The sequence below is a fragment of the Patiria miniata genome, unplaced genomic scaffold, assembly GCF_015706575.1.
Source record: "Patiria miniata isolate m_02_andy unplaced genomic scaffold, ASM1570657v1 HiC_scaffold_13, whole genome shotgun sequence".
In the NCBI taxonomy this organism is placed as follows: domain Eukaryota; kingdom Metazoa; phylum Echinodermata; class Asteroidea; order Valvatida; family Asterinidae; genus Patiria; species Patiria miniata.
The window spans coordinates 7,356,342-7,383,368 of record NW_024037051.1 but is presented as its reverse complement, the minus strand read 5'-3'; the positions used below and the strand labels follow the sequence as shown (position 1 = coordinate 7,383,368).

At 40.7% G+C, this 27,027-nt stretch overlaps 3 protein-coding genes across 6 annotated transcripts in view; all 3 read left to right on the top strand.

Moving 5' to 3' along the window:
* The window catches only part of LOC119721174 (fibropellin-1-like), a 50,044-nt gene extending 45,289 nt beyond the window's left edge, over positions 1-4,755 (top strand). For all 4 annotated transcript variants that reach the window (XM_038191071.1, XM_038191073.1, XM_038191070.1 and 1 more), the window contains 3 exons: positions 725-919; positions 2,184-2,243; positions 3,386-4,755. In XM_038191071.1, coding sequence (XP_038046999.1) covers positions 725-919; positions 2,184-2,243; positions 3,386-3,451 — 321 coding nt within the window. In that variant the 3' untranslated portion in view covers positions 3,452-4,755. The remainder of the gene's footprint in view (positions 1-724; positions 920-2,183; positions 2,244-3,385) is intronic.
* Positions 4,756-8,167: 3,412 nt separating this feature from the next.
* On the top strand, positions 8,168-10,384 carry LOC119721173 (LIM homeobox transcription factor 1-alpha-like). The gene is made up of 2 exons (XM_038191069.1): positions 8,168-9,036; positions 9,902-10,384. The coding sequence occupies exons 1-2, from the start codon at positions 8,371-8,373 to the stop codon at positions 10,214-10,216; spliced, it is 981 nt and encodes a 326-aa protein (XP_038046997.1). The 5' UTR covers positions 8,168-8,370; the 3' UTR covers positions 10,217-10,384.
* A 1,566-nt stretch (positions 10,385-11,950) lies between these two features.
* Positions 11,951-27,011, top strand: LOC119721172 (RNA transcription, translation and transport factor protein-like). The gene is made up of 7 exons (XM_038191068.1): positions 11,951-12,162; positions 19,629-19,753; positions 20,653-20,752; positions 22,210-22,299; positions 24,396-24,547; positions 25,652-25,700; positions 25,890-27,011. The coding sequence occupies exons 1-7, from the start codon at positions 12,105-12,107 to the stop codon at positions 26,042-26,044; spliced, it is 729 nt and encodes a 242-aa protein (XP_038046996.1). The 5' UTR covers positions 11,951-12,104; the 3' UTR covers positions 26,045-27,011.
* The last annotated feature ends 16 nt before the right edge of the window (positions 27,012-27,027 follow it).

The window sequence follows — 27,027 nt, the reverse complement described above, 5'->3', positions numbered from 1 at the left end:
TAATACCGTGGGAACTTGATAGTACGCATGTTGGCCACACCACACTAGGGCTGCAGTCACAGTGACTGTCAATAATATTGCATCACCTGAATTTCTCATTTGTTTTGGTTTATTTCGGTTTTATTTCGTTTTTTTTTCTTCAAAAGATGGCTCAACCGACCCGGCCTGACCCGAAGTCGGTTTTGGGTTGGGTTTGTTTTGGTTTCCGGTCAGTTTTGCACATCATAAGATTAGACCCTTCTCACGTGACATCTACTTGTATATTCTTAAGATTTTTTTTGGGGGGGGGGTTGTTTTATTTTCAGCCATTTCCAATAGCATTGTACATGTTTTCATCGTGCAGGGCACTTGGGCACAAAAATCAATCCGATTGCCTGTAGTATACTTTGCACACACTTAGACTAGCACCTGCAGATGTTTCATCAAGTCATTTTTAAGGCCTATATCAACAGAAGTACAGGTTCAATTTGGTATGCACCAACATTGGGATGCGCAAATTATCAGTCTATATCATGACGTGAATTTATATCAACAAAATTCCGAAACAGCCATGTGTTGGCCCACAAACATCTAGTATTTAATAGCATTTTTTTCGGGGGTAGGGGTAGGGGATAGACAAAAGACAATCGCTAGACAATCCCCCGTAGAACCGCGCCTGGTACAAGAATTCCATAACAAATTTGCATTTTTTTGTTATTACACCTTTCTTTCCTCGGTGTCACAGATCAGCAAGAATTCCTACACCTTCATATTTGACAACCAGCAGTATGAATCGGACCCGGCATCTTTCAGGATAGTAAGACAAGGCACACCTACACCGACTCCTGGTCCTGAGTCTAACTCGCTCATCATCATCATAGTTGTGGTGACCTGTGGGGTCGCCGGCATTCTTATAGTCATTGGATCTGTCTGTTGGATGGTAAGTTTGTTTGTTTGTTTGTTTGTTTGTTTGTTTAATTTATATTTTTCGGATGTGCTGTGTAGTCATGTGTCCAGTTATTTTCGAAGTGCAAACAGGAATGCTGAAGTGGGGAGTCAGGTTGGCGAACTACTTCTTTCCTCGCCTTCCACCGCTGTGACCCGGGTTCGAATCCCGCCTGGGCCAATATGTGAATTGGGTTTTCAGTCCCTGCCTGATTCCATGGGTTTCCCTTTTAATATTCTTCTGGGGTTTTCCTCCCACCTCTAAAGCTGTAATTTCTTCTCATTGTCTTCGCTCTACGGGTTTCTTCAGGCTTGCGAGCTTACAGTGCCGAGGGAGCTATTTGGAGAATCCTTGGTTTCATTACCAGAAGTAATTAATAGTAATAATAATAATAACTAGAAAGCACTCAGAGAGCGCACACTTCCGCCACGGCTGAACAATTCCTTCCCATATAGTTAGTACACCCATACATCCTTGCATATCCATTGGACTTCCATATTTTATTGCACATTTATAACATCCTTAAACTCAAACATTTTGTATATTCATGTATATGCCTGTGTTGGTCTACTTTTCCACTCCCCCATTGTATAACATGGTATAGTCCAGGCGCGATTCTAGAACCAATATTTTGGGGGGGCTAGCAGGGTGGATCCAGAATTTTTTTCAGGGAGGCGTGCTGAAATGTAGACCGGTAATTTTCTCCAGACACTTAGGTGGGGGGGGGGGGGGGGGGACACTATATTAACTACAAATGCATATTTTCAATGGGGAGCGCCAATAAAATCCTAAAATCATTCACACTATATTAACTACAAATGCACCCTTGTCAGGACTATTTCTTTAGGGGGAGTCCTTTCGCATGTACATCACAATCCTTCTTTTTGCTAAAGCAAAATCTTTTTACGGAATTTATTTTGGGGGGCTAGACAAAATTTGGGGGGGGCTAAAGCCCCCCCCTAGCCCCCCCGTAGAACCGCGCCTGGTATAGTCCATTGACCTAGTGGTTAGATTAGGTGGGTTACAAGGCACACAGGGTCAGACAAACACACTAACCAACCAACACAAAAACCAACGCCGGTGAAAAAATAACTTCCTTGGCGGAGGTAATAAAAAGAGCTCACAGTAGGAATAAGACCTGAGAAGCTAAGGGATGTTTGTTCAGATTTTTTTTAAAACTGTGTCCTTCTTTGCCTTTTGTGGCATCAAATTTATAGTCAGACTGAACAGACGATATATATGCATTCATTTTGTGCAGGTGAAAAGACATAGTACAACAAGAGGCATCACAGAATATGGAGATGACCGTTTACCCAGCGTAAGTCTGAAACCTTTGACTTTCCCCAGAAGAATAGTGGTAGTTAACCAGTTGGCGTCGGAGGACGTGATAACACGCACTGGCTGCTTTTATACACAGGCACGGCTGACGGGTTAAGACGTCAAGATTGCCTCGACTCGCCTCCGGGTTACGTCTAAACACGCTAATCCCTCGTGCCTTTTGTACACACACACAAAGTCTGTGAAGTCTGTGGAGGTAGACCGTGTGTTGATCTTGCATTGGGGGGCAGGGGGGCACTGTCTCCTCTCTTGTAATGCCAAAGTGCCCCTCCAAAACACAAGTACCCCTCTCGCATTAACAAGATTGTGCACCTTCTCGAGATGGAAAACTACCTCTCGAAAGCACACATACCCCTCTCGCAATAATAAAATTGTGCCCCTCTCGATCGACATGGAAAATTGGCAATCAAAAACAGTAGTGCTCCTCTCGCAACACTAAATTGTGCTCCCTCTCAAGATGAAAAACTGGCCCCTAAAAAGTGGTCACTGAACTGGCCATCAAAAGCAACAGTGCCCCTCTCGCGATAAAAAAAAAATGGTCTCTCGACATCACTAGGTCAAAGAAACACAAAGAGCAAGATGGACAACATATTCATAATTTGTTCCTCGTCATATACCCGGTAGCTTTATAGCGAAATCAACGGGACCATATTCTGTTCCTCCACTTTCACACCGATGGAAGGTGCCCCATTTTATGAGCAAGTGCCCCTTTTTGGTGTTGCCCCCCCCCCCCCAGTTTGAAAAGCGTCCCGCCGTCCCAGAGGAATACACTCCAACACTACACATTGAGACAGCAAAATACAATATCTAAAATCTCTTTGAGAGATGCGTCATGCAGCTGTTGATTATTTGCAATTCCCACAAATAGGTCATTCATAATCTGTAGCAAATTCCGTACTTTCAAATTCTCCGCATTTGTGTGCTTTAAGCCGTGTGCCATAGTTTATGCTCTAGTCTGTGATAGCGCATATCTTTAGTTCAATGTTCTTTATAAAATTGTTTATTAAAAACACGACCAAAAAAACCCCCGCAAATTGGTTGACGCAATATTTAAATGATATCCAAATACATGTATTATGAACTGTTTTATAAAGTCCTTCTTTTCTATCTTTTTTTTTACAGCATAACCCTTCATTTGACTTCGATAATGGAGGAGACGATTATCAAAACTCCATAAGCAAGATGTGATTTAAAAAAAAATTCTTATTCAATTTTTTGTATATAAATCATTCATGTATAAGTAAACAACCAACTTTTTAATGTAGAACATGCACAATAGATTCTTTGCATTGCAGCCATCTTTGAGATACATGCTTTTGTATAACATGAGTAGACTTTGTCTGCAGTCATTGTTACAGAATTAAAATGACAAACTCACCTCCAAAATGGCACCTGAATTCAAAGGGTCTATTGTAATTTTTACCTTTTTTTCCATCAAAAGCCGGAACTCTGATCCTGTACATAATTATATTCAGATTAGGCAGCTCAGACAAAGATTTTTTTTCTGGGAAATAATTTGAAACTTTATAATGTTAATTGAACTATATCTTCAATATTAAATATTTTTAAAAGTTTTATATTATAAATGGAAAAAGGGACCAACTTGGTGGTTTGAATTTGTGCAAACTCCTACTTGAGAATTGTTATGGATGTCGACATGAAAAGCATATAAGATCATTTGCATTTATCCTAAAAGTAACCTCCCGAATAACTATCTAAAATGCTAACTTGGTTGAAGATTGTACTGGTACTAAATATTCAGTGAAACTGTTCCATCTGGCTTGCTGTCATTTTGAAGAAATCAAGAAATGCAGGAGATTTCCAACGATCAGTCAATTGCCTGATTTTTGTAAATAAGGAGTGCTATCAACGAAATCGTATTTCATGATCAAAAGGTTGGCATGGTTTTTCACTATTTTCTTGAGAAGTGTAATAACCACTGAGATGAACCTTCAACAGGTTAGGTTTTGGACATTCGTCTTTGGATTTTGTGTTATTAGTGTGGTGTTATTATTGGAAGCAGACAAAATGCATGGAAAGCGAATGATCGTATATGTCCTTCATTCATTATTGTTTGTTTTAATCTCAGTATATGTACATGCTCCCTGGTGGAGAATACTGAATGTTAGAGTTTGCAGTCAAGTAATCATAAGCTGTCATTAGTCAATTATAAGTCAGCCAGTTTCTTTTTTTTTTTTTTGCTATAATGGTCGGAGATTTGACTTGTACTTGTCTTAACAACAACTATGCCTTGTGCTTATTTTATCAAAATTATATTCAATTGTTCCATTGATTTATGATCAAGAAATTGTTAGTGTAGGACTTTAATTATATTTTCATTATGCCGTAATTTGGAACAGACATATTGATGTGAGGGATGGTATAGTTAGAATCCAACAATGTTTTCCAACTAGAGGCCAAAAACAAAATGCCTTGTTTTTGAAGAACACTTTAAATTTGGAAATCACAATGCAGTGGACTTTTGAAGAAGATTTTAGGTAATATTTTGATAAGCTTTCTATCGTTGTTATGAAATTAAATCTGTGCCATGAAATAATCATAAGGTGCACCAAATTTTTGTACTATATTGAAATTGAAATTGTGATTTTGTTTTGATATTTTGTTTATATTATAGTAGAAAACAAGTTTATAAGAATTATTGTAAGTGGAATGGAAACTGTATTCCTGTTTTCCCCGAAAGCAATACTATTTTTGCATTCCGACTTGTTCGATAAAATATGAAATATTATTTGTCTCATGTACTATTTATCTCAATTTTGTTGTGTTCTTTCTGGTATTAATAATGTACCCAGTTTATGTTACCCATATTTCTTTTCTCTGCATTATGTTTCTCTTGTTTACTTGCAGGCAACAATTGCATAATTCACTGTATGGCTAGAAAAAGCACAGTGCCAAAACTTTCCACAAAACTAACATGATTTATCGTGTGTACTTGATCGATTTTATGTTTACTTGGAAGTGGAGGGATTGATAGTAAGGACTATGTACATGTAGGTTAAAGAGACATTACCAATGCATATCAGAGTTATCTGTGAAAACAAGGAAAAGACGGTTCCTTAATGATAGATAAGTAACGTTTTTCCGGTAAGCAAATCTTGGAATACGGCTTTTCTGTGAAAGATTTGATACAACTATATTATGAACAGCATTGTGGGATGACAGGGCATTTGATTTATTGAAGGAAAAAGGAAAACAATGAGGTTATTGAGCATTTGATGCACAACTGCTACAGGAATGTATTTCATTCTTTTGGGGTGTTCTTCATTGACTTGTGATTTTAATCTTTAAAAATATAAATGTGATTTCTGATTGATCATATTAAATGGTAACAAGAGAATAATGTGGCTTGCTGGTCGTGTCGCACAATGCAAATCGATGCAAGCACTAAGTAGCCATGGATGTAGCAAGATCCGGGCAATTCTTGCCTGTATTTCTTCTTCTGTACCACAAGAAGTGGGCATCTAACAGGATTTATCAATTACAATGTTTCTCAATGTATAACCAATTTTTTTTATCCACAAAAAAGAATAAATATTTGGTCCATCTGCAAGACTAATCAGATTTTATAATTGTGATTCTGTGACTCGGCTACTGTTTCTTTCCGTGTGGGAAAGCCACACGAACATTGTAATTGATAAATCCTGTTAGATGCCCACTTCTTGTGGTAGAGAAGAAGAAATACAGGCTAGCGGTTTAACCCTAGTTACACCACTAGTGGGCCATAAAAGTTGGGCAAAATGGGTTGATAATTCGACCAGTGCTAGTCAACTAATCAACTGCCTACACTCTTGGGCAAATTCTTCCCAATAGTTTGACAGTTTTTACCCAATTGAACCCAATATGAGGTAATTTCATACCAATGTCGGGTAAATTACATTGCCCAACAGTATTTTACCCAACGTTTTTACAGTGTACCTGGAGGTGCCTACATTTTCTCAAGGCGACACTGAAGGCAAATGATATTTTTGTTCCATTCAAGATTTTGGGGAGGGGGGAGGTACCCGGGGAGCACGGTCTTCTGTTGGGGGAGGGGCACGTGCCCCCCCCCCCCCCCCCCCATAATTACGCCACTGGGAAAAACCTTTGTGCAATGTGCAAGTTTCTAGACATTTCCTAGAGGAATATTTGCTTAACTTTAAATAATAGTAAATTGTATCTTTGAGTCATATCTTTATCATTGTCATATTTCACCCTTTTTGACAATATCATAAGTTTCCTTTTTATTAATGAAAAATGTATAAATAGACATGCAAACTAACTGAAATATTTTAGAAAATACATGCAGTTTCATTCTGACAAATTAAACCAATAGAAAATATTGTTTATGTGGCCTAAGCGATTTCAGAAGCGGCGTAGCAAAGGGGGGGGGGGCGCACCCCCCCACCCCCGCACTGGAAATGTCTTAGTCCTATAAGTGACCATGATTAATGGGTTTTAACAAAAACTTCGCGCCCCCACTGTAACATCCAGCCCCCCCCCTTCCCACTCATCCAGCCCCCCCCTTCCCACTCATCCAGCCCCCCCCCCCCCTTCCAACTCATCCAGCCCCCCCCCCCCCTTCCCACTCCCCCCCCCCCCCCCCCCCCCCCCCCCCCCCCCCCCACGATGACAATCATGGCTACACCGCTGGTTTTCAGTAATCATAATCCCCGGGCTTCCAAAGACTTTGCACTTGACCACCCTAAAAAAAAAAACATATTAGATAGCTCTCTGAAATGTAGCCACAGCAACGTTGATGGCCTTTTGTTTTTGCGCCTTCCGTCGACGTGTCTTGGAAATTACGAAATCACACCTGTTGCATCACGGACACCGTGTAACTTGCGACCAATCACCAGCCTGCTTCAGCGATGGTGTATCCAATTAATTTACTGTATGCGCAGCGCGTAGACATGCATGGCATGCACTTGCTTGCACACTAGAATTGCGTGCGTATTTTTCTACAGAGCGCCATTTTATATTCGACGCGACCTGTGCGCGTGACAACTGCGTGTGTGCGTGTACTTTTCAACGAGTTCTTGGGCATTTTAGACGGTGAGATTGGCCTTAAAAATAAGCTTGATGGCCGACTTCGTGGACGTGAGATAAATACACATAACACTGTTACTTTTTAGTTGCAGGAGACAGGTTGACACAGTGACAGCCTTTGTTGAGATTCATCGGACCTTCGCAGCATTTTTTATACCTGCTGAACTGCAGGTTGGACTACATGTAGGTCATCACGAAGCGTATGGGGTAAAGGAGTCCACTAGCCCAGGTTGGACGATTGTACGTAGGGAGGTAGGGACTCAGGAGTCCACCTAGGCACGCTTACAGCCAGCAGCAAACATAATTTGTGTGATATAAACGCAGCTTGCTCACCCTTACTCTTGCACCGAAGAAGCCTCCTTTTAAGAACAACTATTTTTAAATGTATGTAAGATAATCTGTTAAATATTTGAAGTAAATTATATCTGAGAAATGTTCATTACACTGTGGCTTTACTTAAGTTCTACCACAGAGGAATACATCAGCTGCACAGGATCAACTAGGTCTATGGACTTTTTATAGGAAGTATAGGATCACATGAAACTGAACAGCTGCACAGCAAATCCTCTCCTTGGTCCTGAGTAATCTATCTTGAATACCAAACTTAGTTTCATTGCGTTCCTGAAACATTTACTGTGTAGGCTAATAGTTAATACAGTGAGTAATACTAGTAATAAAATTTCACAGTAATATGCGCTATCTTGTTCAAGGGGGAAAAAGAACATCCGTTGCTAGACGCGGGCGCATTTTGGAATGACCGCATGATGACTTGGAAGCGCAAAAGTTTTCCACTGACGATACGTACAGCAACGCGTATTAAATTGCCCCACGGGCAAGATGGCGCATACCGTGAAACACCTTATTGCTTTTAAATCGAGAGTAGGCCTATACCACAACTTTTCATGTGGGCTCAACTTTTTTTGTTTTCCACCTTCATTCTTTTGAGGAACTTTTTATAATTTTTAATGACATCTTTGTTTTTGTTGCTAGTTGTTTTTGTTGTTGTTTTAAGAATAACAATTTCAGATTTACTGCATCCATAGATAGTAGAGCCATCAACAATGTCCCAAGAAGACCGCACACCAGCAGAGGATGACAAGCCCTTGCCTGCCCAGTCCAGCCACTGCGCATCTGGAAGCACAGAGTCCGAGACCTCGGACGACCTGTCCGAAGCCTCAGATACAGCTCTCTTTGGTGCCACCTCTGTCCTCCCGAGGCGGAAGCGTCGGCGGCGGACCATCATCGGGGCCGACCAACTCATGAAGATGGAGCAGCTCTACAAGCAGGAACAGTGGCCCGGACGGGAGAAGAAAGAGGCCCTGGCCAGGGAGATTGGCATGTCCACGCACTTCGTCAACATCTGGTTCCAGAACAAGCGCTCCCGGATGAAGAAGCTGGCCCAGGAGGAGGAAGAATTGGAGATTCTCCGCCAAAGCAGAAGCCCTGGGACTACTGTCAAGTTAGACTCTGCTCCAGGGCCTAGTATGTTGACAAAGCCAATAGCCATAGCTCCAAAACCAGCCTTTGGAAATCCCATCAGGAGTCCCCTCACGCCTGTTAGAATTCCTAAAGTAGGCCAGTGTGTGGTATTAGGGCACAACATCAGTGTCAGTAGTGGAAGTACAGCAGCTACTCCAGTACAGGCCAGTGGAGCATCTATACACCCGAGTCCTACTGTCAAGGTGCAGAATACTACTTCAAGCAGCAAAAAACACTCCAGAATACAGGTAATAATACTTGGGTGCTAATCAATTTTTTAATGAACCTGAATCTGGATTCTTTTTAAAGTACTCTCAAGAAAGACAAAATGCCACAGACTTGGAACAAATTCATCAGCTTTGTTTTCGATCATCATTCACCATTACCAATTGCTTTTGCAGTTTCTGTGGTTGATTTTATAATTTGAAACATTAAGTTGTGCATTCACACTAAAAGCATGTTAATTTTAGACCTAGGTTTCTGATTTCTTTATGTGTAAAATTGGCACTTCAGAATGTACATTGCACTTGTAGTTGTACTATGTATAGAAGACTAGGCAAGCCTATGAAGCTAGTCCTAGAGTGCACACAATTCTATCCAATTGGTTCAAAATTCGCTATTCACTGGAAGTCTTTTCATGCACCTGGTCTACACAATTTGCTGGATTTAGCCCATTCATTTGAGTAATCCTATATAAAAGCACTGCCCGGCTCAAAAATGACAGTCAGTCAGTCAATCAGTCGGGGAGTCAGTCAGTCAGTCAGTGATATAGTAGCCTTTCACCAAGGCCATCGTGCCTTAACTTTAATACAGGCATTAGACAAGGCCTAGGCGGTGAACCCACAAACGACTGGAGCGGAGACTACACTGTCTTCGCTCCAGTTGCTTTCGCAGTTTCGGTGCTTGGCCGCTCTAAGCCATGATGGCCTCAGCGAAAGGCTAGTGATATAGGTGCAAAGAAGAACTTGGCTGGCCCTCTGAGACAGGCTAAAATCAAACAATATCCAAAATGAGCTTTCATTTTACAGGATTCTAAAAAGTTAGAAGGTGAAAACAAACTTGTGGGTGATTGCACTTTAAACATAACAAATATCTTGAACATTCTGAATTTAGTCACTCCAGACGTCCACAGCCCCACCAAAGCCGCCCACTTCACTCCGGCCTCAGCAACTGTCAGTCAGCTCATTAGGACTCCCATTACGCAGAACCAACCACGCCCCACTGTCGATGCCAGAGACCACGGGACAGCTGAATTTCTTCAAGTGCTTGGTCTCCATGATGGCCTTGGAGGAAGGGGGGCTCATCAAGAAAGGCGACCCGGTGTTTGACGTGGCAGTAAATGCTGCCCTCTATGGCCTGCGGATGGCCAACGGCAACATCTTGACGTACAGGAAGAACCGAGGGCTGTTCATTCACAATGACCAGTGAGGCCGAGCCGCGAAACATCTCGCCAGGAATTGCAAGGACTATAAATGAACACATACAATGAGCAGCATCTTGCCCTTTTTAGATTTCATGTTGCAAACTGTATTTTTCCCAATAAACCTTTTATGCATTAAAGGGAAAATACAACATTTGCAAACATCAAAAAATAAAATTACCAAATCATTTTGAAATACCTTGCTGGACTGTTAGTGAATGAAAGTGTAAAGCATCCTGTAAAATCATGGCACCTGGTATACTGTCATTTTCAAGAAAAGTGGTATTTTTGTATCAATTTCCAACGCTGGTCGGCCGACCAGCGTTGGAAAAAACTGGCTTTTTTTCAAATACTGGCCCCAATTGACCATCGCATTTGTTTGCAATCGATTACACACCTATGAACGGGTACAAGCCAGCTAGACTGGTTCCCTGACCTTACAATTCCCCAATGTATGTAAACTGCTCTGTTTCTTCTTATATGGAGTCAGGGAACCAGACTACAGGAAAATGATTGTTTTTCTTGGTTTTTATAGCGTTTTCGAACCCAAAACCTCAAAAAAGTCAGTGTAACTATATTTGCTATATATTTCCAACCCCCCAATTCCATCCATTTCTGAAAATTACAGCAAAAGCAAATGATGTATATTCCCTTTAATTGCCACCAGACATGTGCAGTAAATGTATATGGTGTGTGTCATTGTAGGATAGTTTGCGCTGCACATATTAAATTCACCATTCATAGCAAAAAAAACTGTTTCGAAATGCATCGCAAGGTATACTTCACTGCACAATTCAAATGTGGCCGTAAAAAGGTCTGTTATCTTCGTGTTGTCAAACAGAATTATTTGAACACTGCTTTACCTAAATAAACAGCACACACGCATCATACATCTGTACAAATTGGCTTCATTCTTAACAAATATCTGTTTTGTTTACACTTTATTTAAACAATTCATATTGTTCCTTTATATTATCTGTAACATACACAACTGATTCCAAAGATTTCTCCTTACAACATGTTTGTATTTTATTTTCTGCAAAATTTTATTTATAGTATAACACTAAATTCTGTTTACTAATTTTGAAATTGTTTATTAAATTACAAAATGTTACTATAATTTACTAAAAACATGTAAATCACATTTTTTCTTTATATAGAGTTTGTTGCGAAAATGAGTGATTATATCATAAGAAATAGGACAGCCTATGAGAGATAAAGTCGTGCCACGTAACTGTGTGAATTACTATTACATACAGATTAGAGATTAAATTAAAGCCATTCTGTTTGAAGTTATACAGTTATGCCAATACAAACGAAGTAATGCTAAAGTTAATATTGAAACAACAGATACAACTTAAAAGCTGTGTATATTGGAGTGCTACATGTACATACATACATCAAGACAGATGGACAGATAAACTTTCTGTAACATGCTGTAAATTTTGATGGTTTATTGCCCACGCCCCCAATAAAGTGTCTGACAATGCTTCTCATTTATGTGTGTTAACTAGTTGTATTTTTATCTCTGTTTTATGTTTTCTTCCTGAAACATGATGATTAAACGAAATGCGAGGAACATGAAACCAATCAGTTATGCTTAGTTTGCCTGTTATTGGTGGAAACTTCTTACATGCAAATCTAACGGTCAATATGCAAATTGCGTGCAGGTCTTAAGTTGAAAGGTCACCAGACGGGTACCCTCAACGCGGAATTCTCCACGTTGAAACATGCATAAGAGGAGACTGGGTGCTTAACCAGTACAAAAGCGTTACGGACCACATTGGGTTCGCGTGGCATTTTCTTCAAGAAGAAAATTACTGTTTTCATCACTTTGGCGAGAAACATCTCGTTCCAGTTGTTGTGTATAGTCATTTTATAGTCTGTCCTGTCACCATGTTCAGAAGGAAGCTGGAAGCGCTCGGTTATCATCAGACTGACATCGATATAACTGGTGAGTGTTCTGTGTAGGCATTGCACCAGTATCGTGAAAAATTATCAACTAGGGCGGCCTAGCCCTAGGCCCTTCCCCCATGACATGCATGACAGTCTAGGCCTAGTCTGTTTCTGAGCTGACGCCACAGTAGTGGTTGAATACCGTGATTTTCGGAATATAAGCCGCGCGGAGTATAAGCAGCTGCACGCAAAAGTCTGCAAATTAAGATTTGACGTCTAAAGACTAAAGACTTAAAGTGAAAAAGCTCTGAATCAGTTCCATTTGCACTACGAAATCTATAAAAAGGGCCACAAAAGTCATATCAAAACATTTACTGTCTATACTCGTTAAGAAAAAACATATGGAAATTGACGATGAGAAATAAACACCAGGAATTGCTGCCGGCCGGTCCCCAGCCTAAAAGTTAGTGCATGGCCCAGCAGCCTGTGCCGGCGAATTAATTGATTTCGACAGGCGAATGACAACATTTTCCCGCAGCACTTGAGAGAGTATGCAACCCACCATGTGTTGTCTGACTGGAGCACTACAAATCTTGCTTTGTGGCAACAGATGCTGATTTGTTTTGTCCTAAAAATAAAGAGGCCTAGGTCTTTTTTTACAACAAAACTTATCAAATTGTTGTGATTACTAATGAGTACTAACGTCAAAAAATCCAGTTTTCGATCGTACTTTCTTCGAAAACAGTCAACACGATGCATGCATTTTCATGGACGAATCCATTAATTTCGTAAGGGGTGATTTAGCCCTTATTGTGCATTTTACATCGTTTCTTGAATACATTTACAGAAAAAATTATATTGTTACGTTGAACGACTGATTTTCCAATAAAGAAATGTTTCGACCTTCATAAAAAGTATTAGTTGTCCCTTTTTTTTTTAAACAGCGGAAATATTGGTATTATTATTCCCAAGAAAGTACACCCCTTTATTACCACAAATGATGTGGGCCACAAGTGTGTGCATCCCGTTCGTTGGTGTGACGTCACCTCCAGCACTTTCTGCATGATTGGAACCGGAAGTTAACGCAGCCCAAGCATTTGTAGCCAATGGGCGCTAGTAATCAGTGGTGTGCGCGCGTGTATGACGTTTTTACTAACGAACCGGCAGAACGGTCACTATAATAATGAAGACAGCTTTCACTCACGCACGGCTAGCCACGGGTATTGCTCGGTGCCTTTTCGTGGGGGTTTACCTTCGTGGGACGTGCTTCCACTGTTTGTTAATGACTTTCCGGTACCTCAAGTCTGGTAACGATTGATAACTTATTTCAGCAACAGATCTTTTCTTGTACCAGTACATTAAATACACATTTAAATCTCATTTTAATTCTTCAAGGCTCGGCGTATAAGCCGCCCTGTGTATAAGCCGCAGTAAACATTTCCATGGGCAAAATCATCGTATAAGCCGCGGCTTATATTCCAAAAATTACGGTACTTGTTGTGTAAAAAAGTCTATGTATTTTATTTACCTATAAATAATGGCGCCAAATCCCAGCTGCTGCACCCTTTTGGAAGGGTAAAATTTTTGGCAAGATTCCTATATATCTTGCCATCACTAATTTTTCCCTTCAGTGACCTGTCTAATCAGCCATCAGAAAGTGATAATATTTACTAAAAAGTCAAATTTAGCAGGGAAAATATTGAAGTATTTACTGAGAAAACATTTAGAAATTTTCAGACCAGTCTCATACTGTTTGTGCACAGGGTGACAAGTGATGGCCAGATATAGGAATCTTTCCAAATGTTTGCAGTTTTGGCTTAGTAGGCCTATAGGCCCTATTTAGGCCTATTTATTTTTTGTTTGAAATGTTTATTTAGCCGTGAACCGGTCTCTCATTTTAGTGCCTCATGCACGTGTATACAAGTAGGCCTACACCATATAAGATATTACATTTGTAAGCAACGCTGCTCAATTTCGAGTCCCAGCGTGACCATTGTTTTGAAACTTTATTTTTTTGTGTCCCCTAAAATCTGAATTATCTTATTTTTATTATTTTAAATTGAATCCTACATTTGGAAAGAATATTGCAACCTGATGCCACTTTTTTCTTCATATATCATCTCAAGGAAGGTCGTTAATTGCAATAATGATGATAAGACATGAATCTGGGACTGAGAAACATTTCAAATTTTGTTAGGAAATATTTAGAATTTGTTTTGACTCCCCATAGACTTTGCACACAACCGCTGAAGTGGCGTCAGGTTGCAACATTCTTCCCCTACATTTAATTGCACAGAATTTCATCATGTTCTGATTCATGGCTCTTGAGGATTTTTTTTTTACGTAGTGGCTATCGTTACAACAGCCATAACCCAATTTTCAAATCGTTACATTCATTACTACCGTTACAGCATTGTAAAAACGTAATGCGAATATATATCAGATTTACAACCGCCCATCCAACCAGAGCGCTTCGGTAGCTCGATTGGTACAGATGTTAGCTCAATGAGCTGGGGACCCTGGTTAGAAACCCTGCCGCACTACTCAACTTTTTTTCTTTTTCTTTTTTTAAATTTTTTGTTAATAGTTTCAGGTTTTTAATCAAATTGTTCTTTTTATTTTAGTAGATTTCATTTTCTTCTTTGAAATCAGTGGAGGCTTTTTTTTTTTAAGGGAAATAAAGTCCGAAACCATTTGGTTGATAGTCTGGTTTGAACAGCCAAAGATCATGACATTGAATACTATTACGTCATGGAACAAGACAGTTCTGAAACAATAGCAGTTGAAAGTCGCGTTACGGCTGCTGTAAGCCTGTAACGATAGCCCCGACGTTTTATTAAAGGAAAATAAAGTCTGAAATTGCAATAGGTCTGATTCCCATCTCTTGAATACGAAGTCGCAATGAAAATGTAAGCATGGAACCAGCAAAGATGTGTTACAGTAAAATATGGTTCACGGTCAAATATACACTGCCACTAGTTTTCATGTACAGTAATTTCCAGAGGAATATTGCAACAAGAAATTCTCAACATTTCCATGGAAAGTTGGCAGTAACGTTCAGACAACAAATTCGTCATCGGCACTACGAACTGACACTCAGTTGCGCATGAGTGCGCTGCACTCGCGCGTATTTTACAGAACCGTGATATTTTGGGTTTCAGGAACTGACATCCTCCAAAGTGTGGCACATTTAGAGTGCACCCCGTACATTTTTCGATTTCACGAACTGACACTGACCTGAATTTCACCGATTAAAACGGTTTTTAATTAAATTTTTGTGTAAGCACACAACTATACCGATGGATTAAATTCATGTAAACGTTCCAAACCGTTTTTCTCCGTATAGTGGACCAGCCAAAACGGCATATTATACTTTAGACGGCATTTTGGGGTAATAGCGGGCAACCATGTTAGATCAATCAGTCATAGGATGGGGAAGAAAATGTAGGTGGATGCCACCCTGGATTTTGACCCCAAAGGTCATTTAGAGGGTCAAAGGTCAAATATGATAAAAAGTGTATTTCTTTTGTATTTTGGAAGATTTTGGAACTTACTAGCGTAAGTATTGTGCAGAAAATATCTTTATCCTACAGTTAGGCATACCAGGCAGGTGTAATTAACAGGTTAAATTAAATATTTCATCTCCATATATAACATTGTAAGGAAAAAAGGTACTATTTTCACCTAACATATATAGAAATATACACACACAATATATATATATATATATATATATACATGTATGTACTTGTTTTCTTAAATTATACCTTGCACTTCGGTTATTACTGTGATGATTCACTGTACAGATATTACAATATATGATATATTATAATATATTACGTAAGACTTGAAGAAATAGGGAATATATCTCACGTGATTGTGTACATATACAGTTTTATTATTGTATTGGTTCATCGTCTTGGCCAGCTGGGTTGCAGCAGTTACATTTAGTGGCATCACACCAACAGGCAAGAGTGCACCTCAGATTCCTTCGGAAGCATGTGCATCGGGCTGCTGTGAACTTCGATTTATTTGGCACCACAAGTAACAAGCTCTAGACAGGCATCTGGGATAGGAGGTAACCGTGTCCAAACTGCTTTAAGGCAGCCTGACTCCATCTTCCAAGCTTAAAGTATCAATAGGAGAAGATATATCGATGTGTTCCTGGTCTTCCTGGAACCAGATCGTTGCCTGGTATTTTGCACGCACAGTGTGGAGTTCCAGGGCATCTCTTGTTGGCAGCAGTGCCTCAAAGCTCTTCTTAGCCTTCCCAAAAACTTGCAACCTGGCACGGTTAACAGCTCAGGAGTGCCATAAAGGTAACATGCAAATTGTTCGATAGGCGCAAGGTCTCCATCACGACCAATTCTCTTGACAAGTTGTGGTTGGTTCTAGAAGGTTTCCAGCACGACTTTTCCCTATGGCCAGTAAATTTAAGGAGGAGGTTGTATATCACAGCCTGTCAGTGCATGAAAGCTAAGCACATTATCCCTCACAGGTTGTGTAAGTCTCTGAGATATGGCATTAATTGGGTAGCATTTCCTCTTCTGAGCAGTCCCAGCGACCATCCATACTTCAGCTTGGGTTGAAAGGAAGTGAATCAGAAGTACAAGTAACATGACATCTGTGTCTCTGCAGACAACCAGCAGTCTCTGATATCCTTCTTTGACAGCCTCACATACATGGAGTATTATTCTGGTGTAGGCTTCTTCATGGTTTCCTCGAAGCTCGTCGTCCTCTCTTCTTGTTAACCTTGTTTCTGTTATCAGAGAACCCGCCTCCTGTTACCAGCTCGTACCTGCATGTATGGTAAATCTTTTCCTTTTTTCCATGATGGCCTTAGACAGAAACTTAGCAAGATTGGCCTTGTTTTCATCCAATGCAATGAATTGCCTCCAAACATGTAGAAGTGGCACATGGCGTCCATCAATGAGCTTCCGAATTGGCTTTTTCTCGCCTAGTCGCTTTGAACAGGTTTTTACCTTTATCAAGCTTTCCCCAATGTACCGATCAAACACCACATCAACTCTCATTGTGTGCAGTCCAAAGTGATTTGCCACACTTTGTACAAACACATCAGCATAGTCGCCAAAGTCTGACATCCTTGAGGCTTTCCAAGAGCTTGGATGAGTGCATGGCCATCGACCAGCACACGTCTTCTTGTCAGCATGAGGAACTTCTGGAGTGTGTTAAGTCCAGACATCAAGATGCTGATCAGCTCTGCCTTTGGTGTCGAGTTCATTTCACCTCCAGCCTTTGCCAAAGACACAGGAATTGGGGATATTTCATGCTTCAGTATGACCAGCATTTCTTATGGCCGACCTGCAGTAACGGCATTGAGCCGTCTCTGGAGTAACTTTCTGTCAGCTTTGATAGTTTTCTGTAGATTATGCTCGGTTGAAAGGTTTGCTTTGTATAGGTCAGCAAAGCTTTTTGAGTGATCTTTTCTAATCACGTCTTACACCCCAAAGTTGCCTCAATCAGGCAGCCACCTGACAATGGTGAGAAGGTGCAGCTATCCTCGATCTTGAGCTGTGAGTAGATCGCTCCTTGTGTCACTTGGTGCAGTGTCTCTTGTTGTCAATGATACCAGAGGGATGTCTTTTCCATTGGGGTCGTCTCCCTCTTCTTCAGTCAAGGACGGAGGTGTGTATTTGAAACACATCAAATCCGATTTTGTGACAAGCTTCTTCACATCGTCCACATCACGCTTTCTCTGGGAGTGAAGACTATACGGACGAAGGTGATTTCTTTCTTATCATCTTCCAGGTTGAACTTAATTATGTTTAAATTACGATCTTTTGCTTAAAAAAAATTGGTTTAAGTGTTCAGAATTGCCTCAGATCACACCACAGAGCGTCTAGAATCCAAAATCTCATGTCCTGTGTGATGCGTGATCGTTAGTTCTGACCATGTGATGCAAAACCTGTTTCTGGCTTGATCATTCCGTGTAATGCCAATTATACCGTTGTGCATCTTGCAAGTTTTGTTTATCCACTCAGTTGCTTGATCCGCGGGAACCTGGTTGAAGCGCCTGTGGGATCTCTTCACAACAAAATTACAATCGATGTACTCAGCATAAACATCTGGTGCTGTCTCCTCAAGGAGTTTCATGACTGCGAGATAGACAGGTCCCCATCTTACATAGTTTGTGTGGTCGTATATGGTGAGTCATGGCAGCATTGCTGCAAAGGCTTCAAGATTAAGAGTACGGTTACCATCTTTCTCTACCCTGATGAAGTCAAGCAGGATCTCCACCGTTTCCATGTATGTTGACCACAAGGTGAAGTTTGCATTGTTAGACTGCTTCTTGTCAAACTCTTTGATGAGCCTTGAACACTCTTACTGTTCAGAAAATTTGACAGCCGTTCCACTGCATTACACAGTTCCTCTGCTTTGCTGCCATCATTCTTTGTGAACAACTTAGCCACATTTCAGGTTAGTTTTTTCACTTCTACATCATGTTCGTGACCATTCTCAACCAGCCAGGACTCAAATGTTTCCCATTTGATGTGCCACAGAGCTTCATACACAAGTTGGTGCCCTCTCACAGCACGGTAGTAGGCTTTGTCATCAAGCATAGACTCTCTGTCGTGCTGGCTGCATACACACCTGCTTTAGTCCAGAGATCATCAAGGCCAGCATTTTCCATGTGTTGACCAATGGCTTTCAAGAAGTTGAAGTAGACATGGAGTCTCCCAAGAGAAAAAAATACTTTCTCGAACTTGGGATTCGCCCATACGAGTTCCTTGCCCCTGCTACACAGTGGCTGGTCAGCTGTAGTGAAGGTATGCTGCTGGCCCATATGATTTGAAATGTCCATAAAGGACCCCAACTTAGATATACACATTTGGAGAAAATCACACTTTTGTGTTTCCTAATGCCATATAGTTGCGTGTTAAAATGAAAGTTTATTGATGTATTTAACAAGCAAGGGATATGCACATGATAATGAAAATAGTTTTAGTGGATAGATCTATCAGTTTAGATAAAAATTGCTACATAATTAAAAAATGTGAAATTTGACCTCATTTGACCTCACTTGACCTTGAAAATGACCTTGAAATCCAAAATTGACGATGGCATCCACCCACATCTTATTTGTAATGGTTCAAAGAATTGATCTAGCATGGATGCCAGCTATTACCCAAAAATGCCGTGAATTTTTTTTCTAGAGGACTTTTCCTTGTTTGGCTGGCACACTAGTAGCATGCTTGAGTGTCAGTTCGTGAAAACGAAAATCTTCCTATTTTGGGTCAGTCTCTGATGTACGCACGCACCATACCAGGTGTAAGTTCGTGAAACCAAAATGGTTGATTACGTTGTTTTCACGAACTGACACCCACTTGCACGTGAGTGTCAGTTCATGGTGCCGAAGAAGAATTAAAAGAAATAAGATGATAGACAACACCAACTTTAGCTGCAATAGACAGTGAAGATTTTGAAATTTTTGGGAGTTTTATCGCATTAGAATAATGGAATAAATAACTTACAGAAAATCTTCTTTTTTCGTGTGTTGACTAGATGAAATGAATTGGCGCAACTTTGTCATTTGGTTGGAGGATCAAAAAATCCGGATGTACAAGATAGAGGAGAGACAACCACTGAGGAAGTTTATCAGTGGCGAGTGGCCCGAAATATTTCAACAGGTAAAAAAGTGTACTTAACCCTTTCCCAAATCCTCCAAAATCCTCTTTGCAAAATGGAGGATTTTGCAGGATTGAGGCAATATGGCAAAAATGTGTGGCTGATTTTGCAGGATACACTGTGTCAAGGTCTTGGGCTGGACCTTAAATTTGTGCATAAATGAATAAATTTAAGCCCAGATCATACTTGACTTGAAATCCTCTGAACTGCTCCAGGATGTCACTGGCTCTGCCTCAACATATTGACAGTGATTGCTGGAGGATTTTGCAGGATTGAGGCAGTGGTCACCCCTTCAAGGGCCGCATTCCAGAAATACAGAGGAATTTGCAGGATTGAGGCTGTATGCAATTTTTACATGGAGGCAGTTGGAGGAGTTGAGGATTGAGGTTGAGGTTACATCCTAGCAAAAATGCCTCAGTTAGGATTAATCCATAAATTGGGGCTTAGACACTACAGTGCCTCTATGTCCTGGGCCCCACTACTGCCTGTGAAAAAAAATAGGAAAATTTGGGGGTTTAAGAGCTGTGGAAATATAAATTGTCCTGCAACTTCATTTCTGGTTTGGAAGAGCAGTGAGTTACTAAATTGGGCATTTCTTGATGTCAGATTTCTGACAGTAAATTTCTGAGGAGACATATGATCTGACTGCTGGTGACTAGCCTTTGTTAAAAGTATAGCAGGGAAGTGGTAGTGAATTTTGACTGTCTATGATGTTTGACTGTTTAAAAAGCAGGAGGGTTAATAAAAAAAGAAAATTTTCCCACACAGTTTCCCACAGGTAGAAGTGAACATCTTAAACACATTCAGTGTTTTATGTCCAAACAGTGGGTATTTTTTCGTCTTTTTTTTTTTCCAGCCAGAAATTCTCAATAATTTATATTTATCTTTTTTTGCATACCAGTACTTAAAAGATCTACACTGCCCGTTGGACGGCCAAGATCGTCTAGCGGCCTGTGAGTGGTTACTGGCCCATGCTGTCAGACTGGACTACGGCGAAAATGGTAAGTACTGGGAAAGACGTGCTTCTTAACCCTAACCCTTCCACATCCTGAAAAATCCATCAAGAAGTTTTGGAGGATTTTGCAGGATTGAGGAAGATGCTGCCTGGGTAACATTTTTTTACATAGGCTTGATGACCATGAAAGGTAATATACAACATTTGCAAACATCAAAATACAAAACTACCGAATTAGTATGAAATAACCATAGAGCTATATTAAATTACTAGAGCGCTAACTCATGTACAATGTAATGCCTGATGGGCGCATTCATGTTTGTGCACAAACCTATGGAGAACTAGAAATTGTGTACATATTTTGTACGTCTATTTGCATATCTGCGTTGGTATTCCAAACCAGTGCGTCATCGAAGCCGATACGCCAAAAACCGAAACGCACGATCAGCAAATGAGCGTGTCATTTTGCTCTTCGCAAACAGCGCAACGCGTGTGAGTATCCGCTGCAGCCTTGATTAACCGTGTGTTTGGTTTTTTTTACCGTAACATGCATAAGAAGTTTGTGTACGTTCTACTTGTGCGTTGCATGATTTAGAGTACACTTTTAAAATTCAATCCATCTAATTTCATTATGTTCTACAAACGTGCACATGAGTTCAAAATGTCTGCGCCCAGGATGGCTTCAAAGCATCTCCGTGCGCAAGAATGAGGAGTTAGCGCTCTAGTAATTTAATATAGCTCTATGGAAATACCTTACTTGACTGTAAGTGAATAATAGTCTCAAGCGTCCTGCGAAATCATGGCTTCTGGTGTGCTGTCATTTTCAAGAAAAGTTGTTTTTTTTTTCAAAAACGCGGGGCTGTTCCCATTGGACTTTTCAGCATCCCTGATAACTTACCGTGGCTGAGCAGAAATCTTCAGCAACCACTTTAGGCCTGGTAGTTTTAGATCACGGTAAATTGACAGGGAGGTTAGTTAACCGTCCGTCCCCATTGGACTTTATTTTGTCATTCTACAGGAAAGTCGTGGTAATTTAACCAAAAAAGGTCCAATGGGAACTCGGCTTTAATGTATTTCTGATTAGGCCCCCCAAAAAAAGTCTCCAGTTTCTGGTATGCGCGCGCGTCGCCGTAGCCATGCGCGTCGGCAAAATGAAAAAGTTTTTTTTTCAATACAAGATGATGTCTCAAAACCGCCAAACTCACTGGTTTAACTGGAATCCTGCTGCTGCACAATTTTAACGTGTTTTTAGATGGGGTTATGATGGAGAATAAGCTTTATGTGGCCTCTCTGGACTCCCATATATTTGCACTAAGTTTAGTCGGGCACCATTTGCAGTCATCAGCCGACATTTGAAGCAAAAAAGTCGATTAAAAAAAAAAAAAAGCCGCGTCGCCGCACCACTTTTTGAGCGAGCTCCATACTAGAAACCGGAGACTTTTTTTTTTTGGCCTTAGTGTGTCATGTGTTCAATTATTAACGTTTTTCTGCCAAATTTCACAGTTGACAAGTACAAGGCAGTAACTGGCGGGGCACTGTCCAGACAAAATTCATCCCAGGCTGGGTCTGACGACCCCTTTGAAAATGTAGATGGTGAGTAGCCTTTCTTTCTTTTTTTCAAGTCTTAGATTTTTCAGACTTTGGACTGAAATCAGACCTTTTGAATCTGAGAAATTTGTGTAACTTTGCATGGAAAGTAGCCCAGCAGCATTTGTCCAATTTTCAGACATTTTTGGTTAGTTGACAATTTCATCCTTGTCTTTCGTCATAATTGCCTCTGATTTGGAACTTGGCCTTGATGTCAGATATTTCAATATTTGCACATTTGCTTCCATGTCATATTTTTCATCTCATATTTGTCCCCCACCCCTCACTTATGACATGAGAAGAGATCTAAAAACCTATAAATGACTATATTTTGGCACGTGGAAAACCTTTAAAGAAAACCCTATATTTTGATTTTCAAAACCTATTAAAAAAAACTATATTGATGAAGAGGGGTACAGTACAAAGATGGCTACTGGTTATTAATGCAAAAGAAAAACGTTGAAGTGCTTATGGAGTTGCTTGATCAACAATAATATTGTGCATTTATGCTGTGTATCAAGTCGGGTTGACCAGGCCTAACCAACAGGAAACATTATAGATATAAACTGAGTCCGAACCCAAACCGATCTAAACTCCCCTAAACTGACCCAACCTGACACGACAAAAATCAAGCAAAAACCGACCCGAACCGACCCGAAAAACTCTCTCGTGCTTCCAGCTTGGTAGCTGTAACTCTGACTGACAGTGAATATCTGACTTGGGCAACTGTGTACGCATTTGAAAATTGTCGTCTCTCAGTGAAGAATCATTTTGTACTGTATGGTTAAGACTCATAATGTTACCTACTGGTAGACCTAGATGTTATAGACTGTACTTGATAGACCACAAACCACATGCACATTCGCGGGGTGAGTAGACGTTGGTCAAAACGGGCACAGCAACTCTTTAATAATATTTGGTCGCGTAAATTTCTGAACTGTTTCGGCTGGGTTTTTTTTCCAGTTTATTTCGGGTTTCGCACTAGAATTGTACATACACCCTGCTGATTTTGTCTGATTCCCATATTCTTTACATCACTGGAATGCTTATTCATTGTTCTTGTCAGTGAGCCCAAAATCCCAGTTTTCAAAAATTGGTCCAACTGACTGGTTTTGTGCAGTCTATGGAATATTCCCTTACAGGGCAAGGGTTTATGATATACACGAGCAGATTCTGCGATTAATTATGCAAAACAAGACTGTGAGATCTTGACCTCGAACTTTTGACCATTCAGCGAGCGCCTTCTATTGGATCTTTGGTAACCTGTTGTATTACAAAAATATGTCATCCAAATTGACCAATCAACAGCTTTTAAAGTCCACATTTCTGATCGAAATGACGTCGCAGTTTCTGAAGTCGACTCCGATTGGCTGGCATGCGAGGTCGCATAAATTTACATTGCTCACATACAGGGTGAGTCAAAAAAAGCGAAACCCAAATGTCGGAGCGTTGTTTTTAATAGTAAAGTTCTGCATGTAGCCCTTTCAAAATATAGGACACAAAAGCCTGATTCATAGGCTTTCGTTTAGTACAAGAATCATTCAGATCACTTGTGTACTTTTCAAGTAACGGAATTTTAAATACAACCACCGTTTAAAGTTTTGTTCGTGTATTGCAAGAAGGTAAGTGTTCTTACGAAAACAAAACACATAGGGATGTGTGAATTGTTTTCGTTTTGCTGAAAGAACGCACGCCTTTTTGTGATCTGTGGACAGAACTTTAAAACGGTGGTTGTGTTTAAAATTCCGTAACTTGAAAAGTACATGAGTGATTTGAATGATTCTTGTACTAAAGGAAAGCTTATGAATTGGGCATTCATATCCTAGATTTTTCAAGTGCTACATGCAGAACTTCACTAAAACAATAGTCCTGACATTTGGGTTTCGCTTTTTTTTTACTCACCCTGTATATCAGACGTTGGTTTAAGGAGAGGGCTTAGTCAGACTAGGTTCTGTGCTGGAGGTTCGTAAAGAATGTGCTATTGGTTTCCTGAACAGTAGAGCAGTTGGGAGGATTCATGTAGTTCGAGAGTTAAATTTTACACCGCATCGATGCAAAATTCCCATTAGGACTCATCACGTGATGTTATTTGCTCATTGCAGTGACCAGTCCCGACTTCAATGCAGGCCTGACGTCAGTCTGTCAGTTACTGAACATACCCCAGCACTACGACCGGGTGACCACACTGGAGGCTATCAGTATCTTGATACAGGAGAGATTAGCACAGGATGGAACCGACCCCAAAACACAAGAGGTATAACAGAAACTCTCAATCACAGTTGACATGCTTAGGTCATAAGTCCAATGCTTAGGTTGTTATTGTGTTGTGTGCATTAGGTCTGACCTTGCCAGATGCAACAGAGTGCACTAGGTCTAACGCCAGCCTCAGGTTGACCTTGCGACAACACCGATCAGTCGGTGACTAACTTTTCAGGATCGAGCTGCGTCTGAGTTACAACCGTCGGGAACAACTCAGTCGCTGATTTTGTGCGACCTGAGTGTAACTGTGACGATATTAAAACGATCGGCATCAGTTGGGGCTCAAAAAAATCACCAGTCGCAAGAGTAGAACAATTTCAACTTCTGCGACGTGTTCCGCGACCATCACACGATGTCTCAGTTTTGTGACCTGGGCATTATTTTTCTGCTTGATGCCGACGGTTTCATCGTGGCGCAAGCAAATCGTGGGTCGACCTGAGGCTGGCTTAAAAGTCGGTGGGGCCTTGTTGCATTTGGGCAGACAGGTTGGCGTTGCCGTACTTCCCTAGCCTTCCACCACTGTGACCCTGGTTCGAATCCCGCCTGGCCGACATGTGGATTGGGTTTTCAGTCCCTGCCTGATTCCGCGGCTTTTCCCGGGAATACTCTTCTGGGGTTTTCCTCCCACTTTACTAAAGTAGTCAGAAATGAACTGCTGGATATCACATGAAACATCACCATCTAATATGGCATAACAAAGCAGGTTGTTACACCATGGTTAACAAATTCATTTGGGATCAGGCTGGCGGAGCGGTACCTTCCTCACCTTCCACCGCTGTGACCCGGGTTCAAGTTCCAGGGGGGGCAAGTGGCACCCTTTGCTTCACCTCGGGTGCCATTTGCACCCCTCAGGCATACTAACGTCATGGACTACATCACTGTCACAGCAGACAACAATTGTATTATATGGCTTCACTCCAAGCTAAGGCAATGCTTTTTTTCTTGGTGCATCCACTGGGTATATGGCATACGAATAAATAACAAAATGCAACGTGAAAAACGTTTACATGTGCATACCTGAAGTGCAAACATTGCTTTGGCTGAGAGCTCCCAGGATTCAGTCGTTAACAATTTACCGATGCCTTTCCTTTTTTTGCAGGGTATCGACTTTGATTTGAACAACTACGAGCTAGGCTTTGAAACCAAAGGTAATACTCAGTGAATTTTAGATCCAATCCTTCCTACTTTCTATTGTGTTGTTTCATCCTGTTCTTCGTCTGGGGGCAAAATTCAAGCCTAACTTTCAGGCAACATTTTAATAGGGCTGCTTACAATTTACCTAATATCCTTAAGAAATTTTCTGATTTCTTAAGGTTTTTCCTATATTTTGATGGCAGATCCAGTGTTGGATGAGGCTAGTCGAATCCTTCGACTCCTTCACGTGGCAGAACTACGCGACCTACAAACCAAGATCAACGAGGCCATCGTTGCCGTCCAAAGCATCACGGCCAATCCCAGGACCGACCAGAAACTGGGCAAGGTGGGCCGGTGACGAAGGCGAAAGACTTAGCCCAAGGACGGGGAAAAGATGAAGGACTCCAGTGAGTTTGGATGGAACAAAGGGCAGTGGCACATGTTGATGGGGACTCAGTCTGTGGACCATCCAAAATCTGTTATTTTTGTTTCACGATTCTGCCTTCTTTGACTCCAGAACACATTACACGATTAGGGTTAGTCACAACATGAACTGGTTGCAGTGAATTCAAAAATAGCTCTTCAGCTGCTGGAATGTTCCAAGAAAAAGACTTTGGTTTCAACTATCCCCAGCTAACCTTAAAACATTGTATAAAAAGCAGTTAAGTTATTCATTCTTGTGGAAGGCCAGTTGCATGTTTACAATGCATTCTCACTAAACGTGGTACTCACTCTGTAGTTGCGCAGTTCGAAAAATAAACTAATTGGCACAAATTTTTGTTAGTTATGCACACAAAAAAGAGCAAACTGCACCAAATTTAACCCATTAGTACTTGTATAATTACATTAAATGTATCTTCAAGTAAACTGGAATCCTCGATCCTGATGATCAACCCATGGCAACAAGCCATGCTCCATACTGCAGCAGCACTCCGCATATTGCGCTATTCTAAGATGCGCGCGCCATTCGGTACAACATGCACGTGTAATAGGATAACCACCAAAAGTTTGTGTACAGCGAGCGTATTCCATCTTTAATGTGCGTCAGGGAAGTTGTTCCTCATCCAGCTACATATACCCATTACAATTAGAATATTGTGGATAAACCTTTCCCGCAGTTCATACCAAAGACATGTATTAACAAGATGATTCCTAAACACAAGTATCCTCTTAAAAACACTTGAACAATAAGTATGCGTAAAAATAACAGCATGTTACACTTCTGTTGCTAAATATCTTTGTGATGTAACAGCTTATAATTGTCACAACTTGGGCAACCCCAAACCATTAAAGTACTGGTTTCAAACCAGATTTATTTACTTCTATTCAGTGTTAAAAAAA

What these genes read in the sequence shown, in the direction of transcription:
- LOC119721172 (XM_038191068.1), top strand. Translation starts at nt 12,105, where the DNA reads ATGTTCAGAAGGAAGCTGGAAGCGCTCGGTTATCATCAGACTGACATC. An exon ending in GACTGACATCGATATAACTG is followed by an intron (nt 12,163 to 19,628) that starts GTGAGTGTTCTG and finishes TGTGTTGACTAG; the next exon opens with ATGAAATGAATTGGCGCAAC. An exon ending in CCGACCCCAAAACACAAGAG is followed by an intron (nt 24,548 to 25,651) that starts GTATAACAGAAA and finishes CTTTTTTTGCAG; the next exon opens with GGTATCGACTTTGATTTGAA.
- LOC119721173 (XM_038191069.1), top strand. Translation starts at nt 8,371, where the DNA reads ATGTCCCAAGAAGACCGCACACCAGCAGAGGATGACAAGCCCTTGCCT. An exon ending in AAAAACACTCCAGAATACAG is followed by an intron (nt 9,037 to 9,901) that starts GTAATAATACTT and finishes TTCTGAATTTAG; the next exon opens with TCACTCCAGACGTCCACAGC.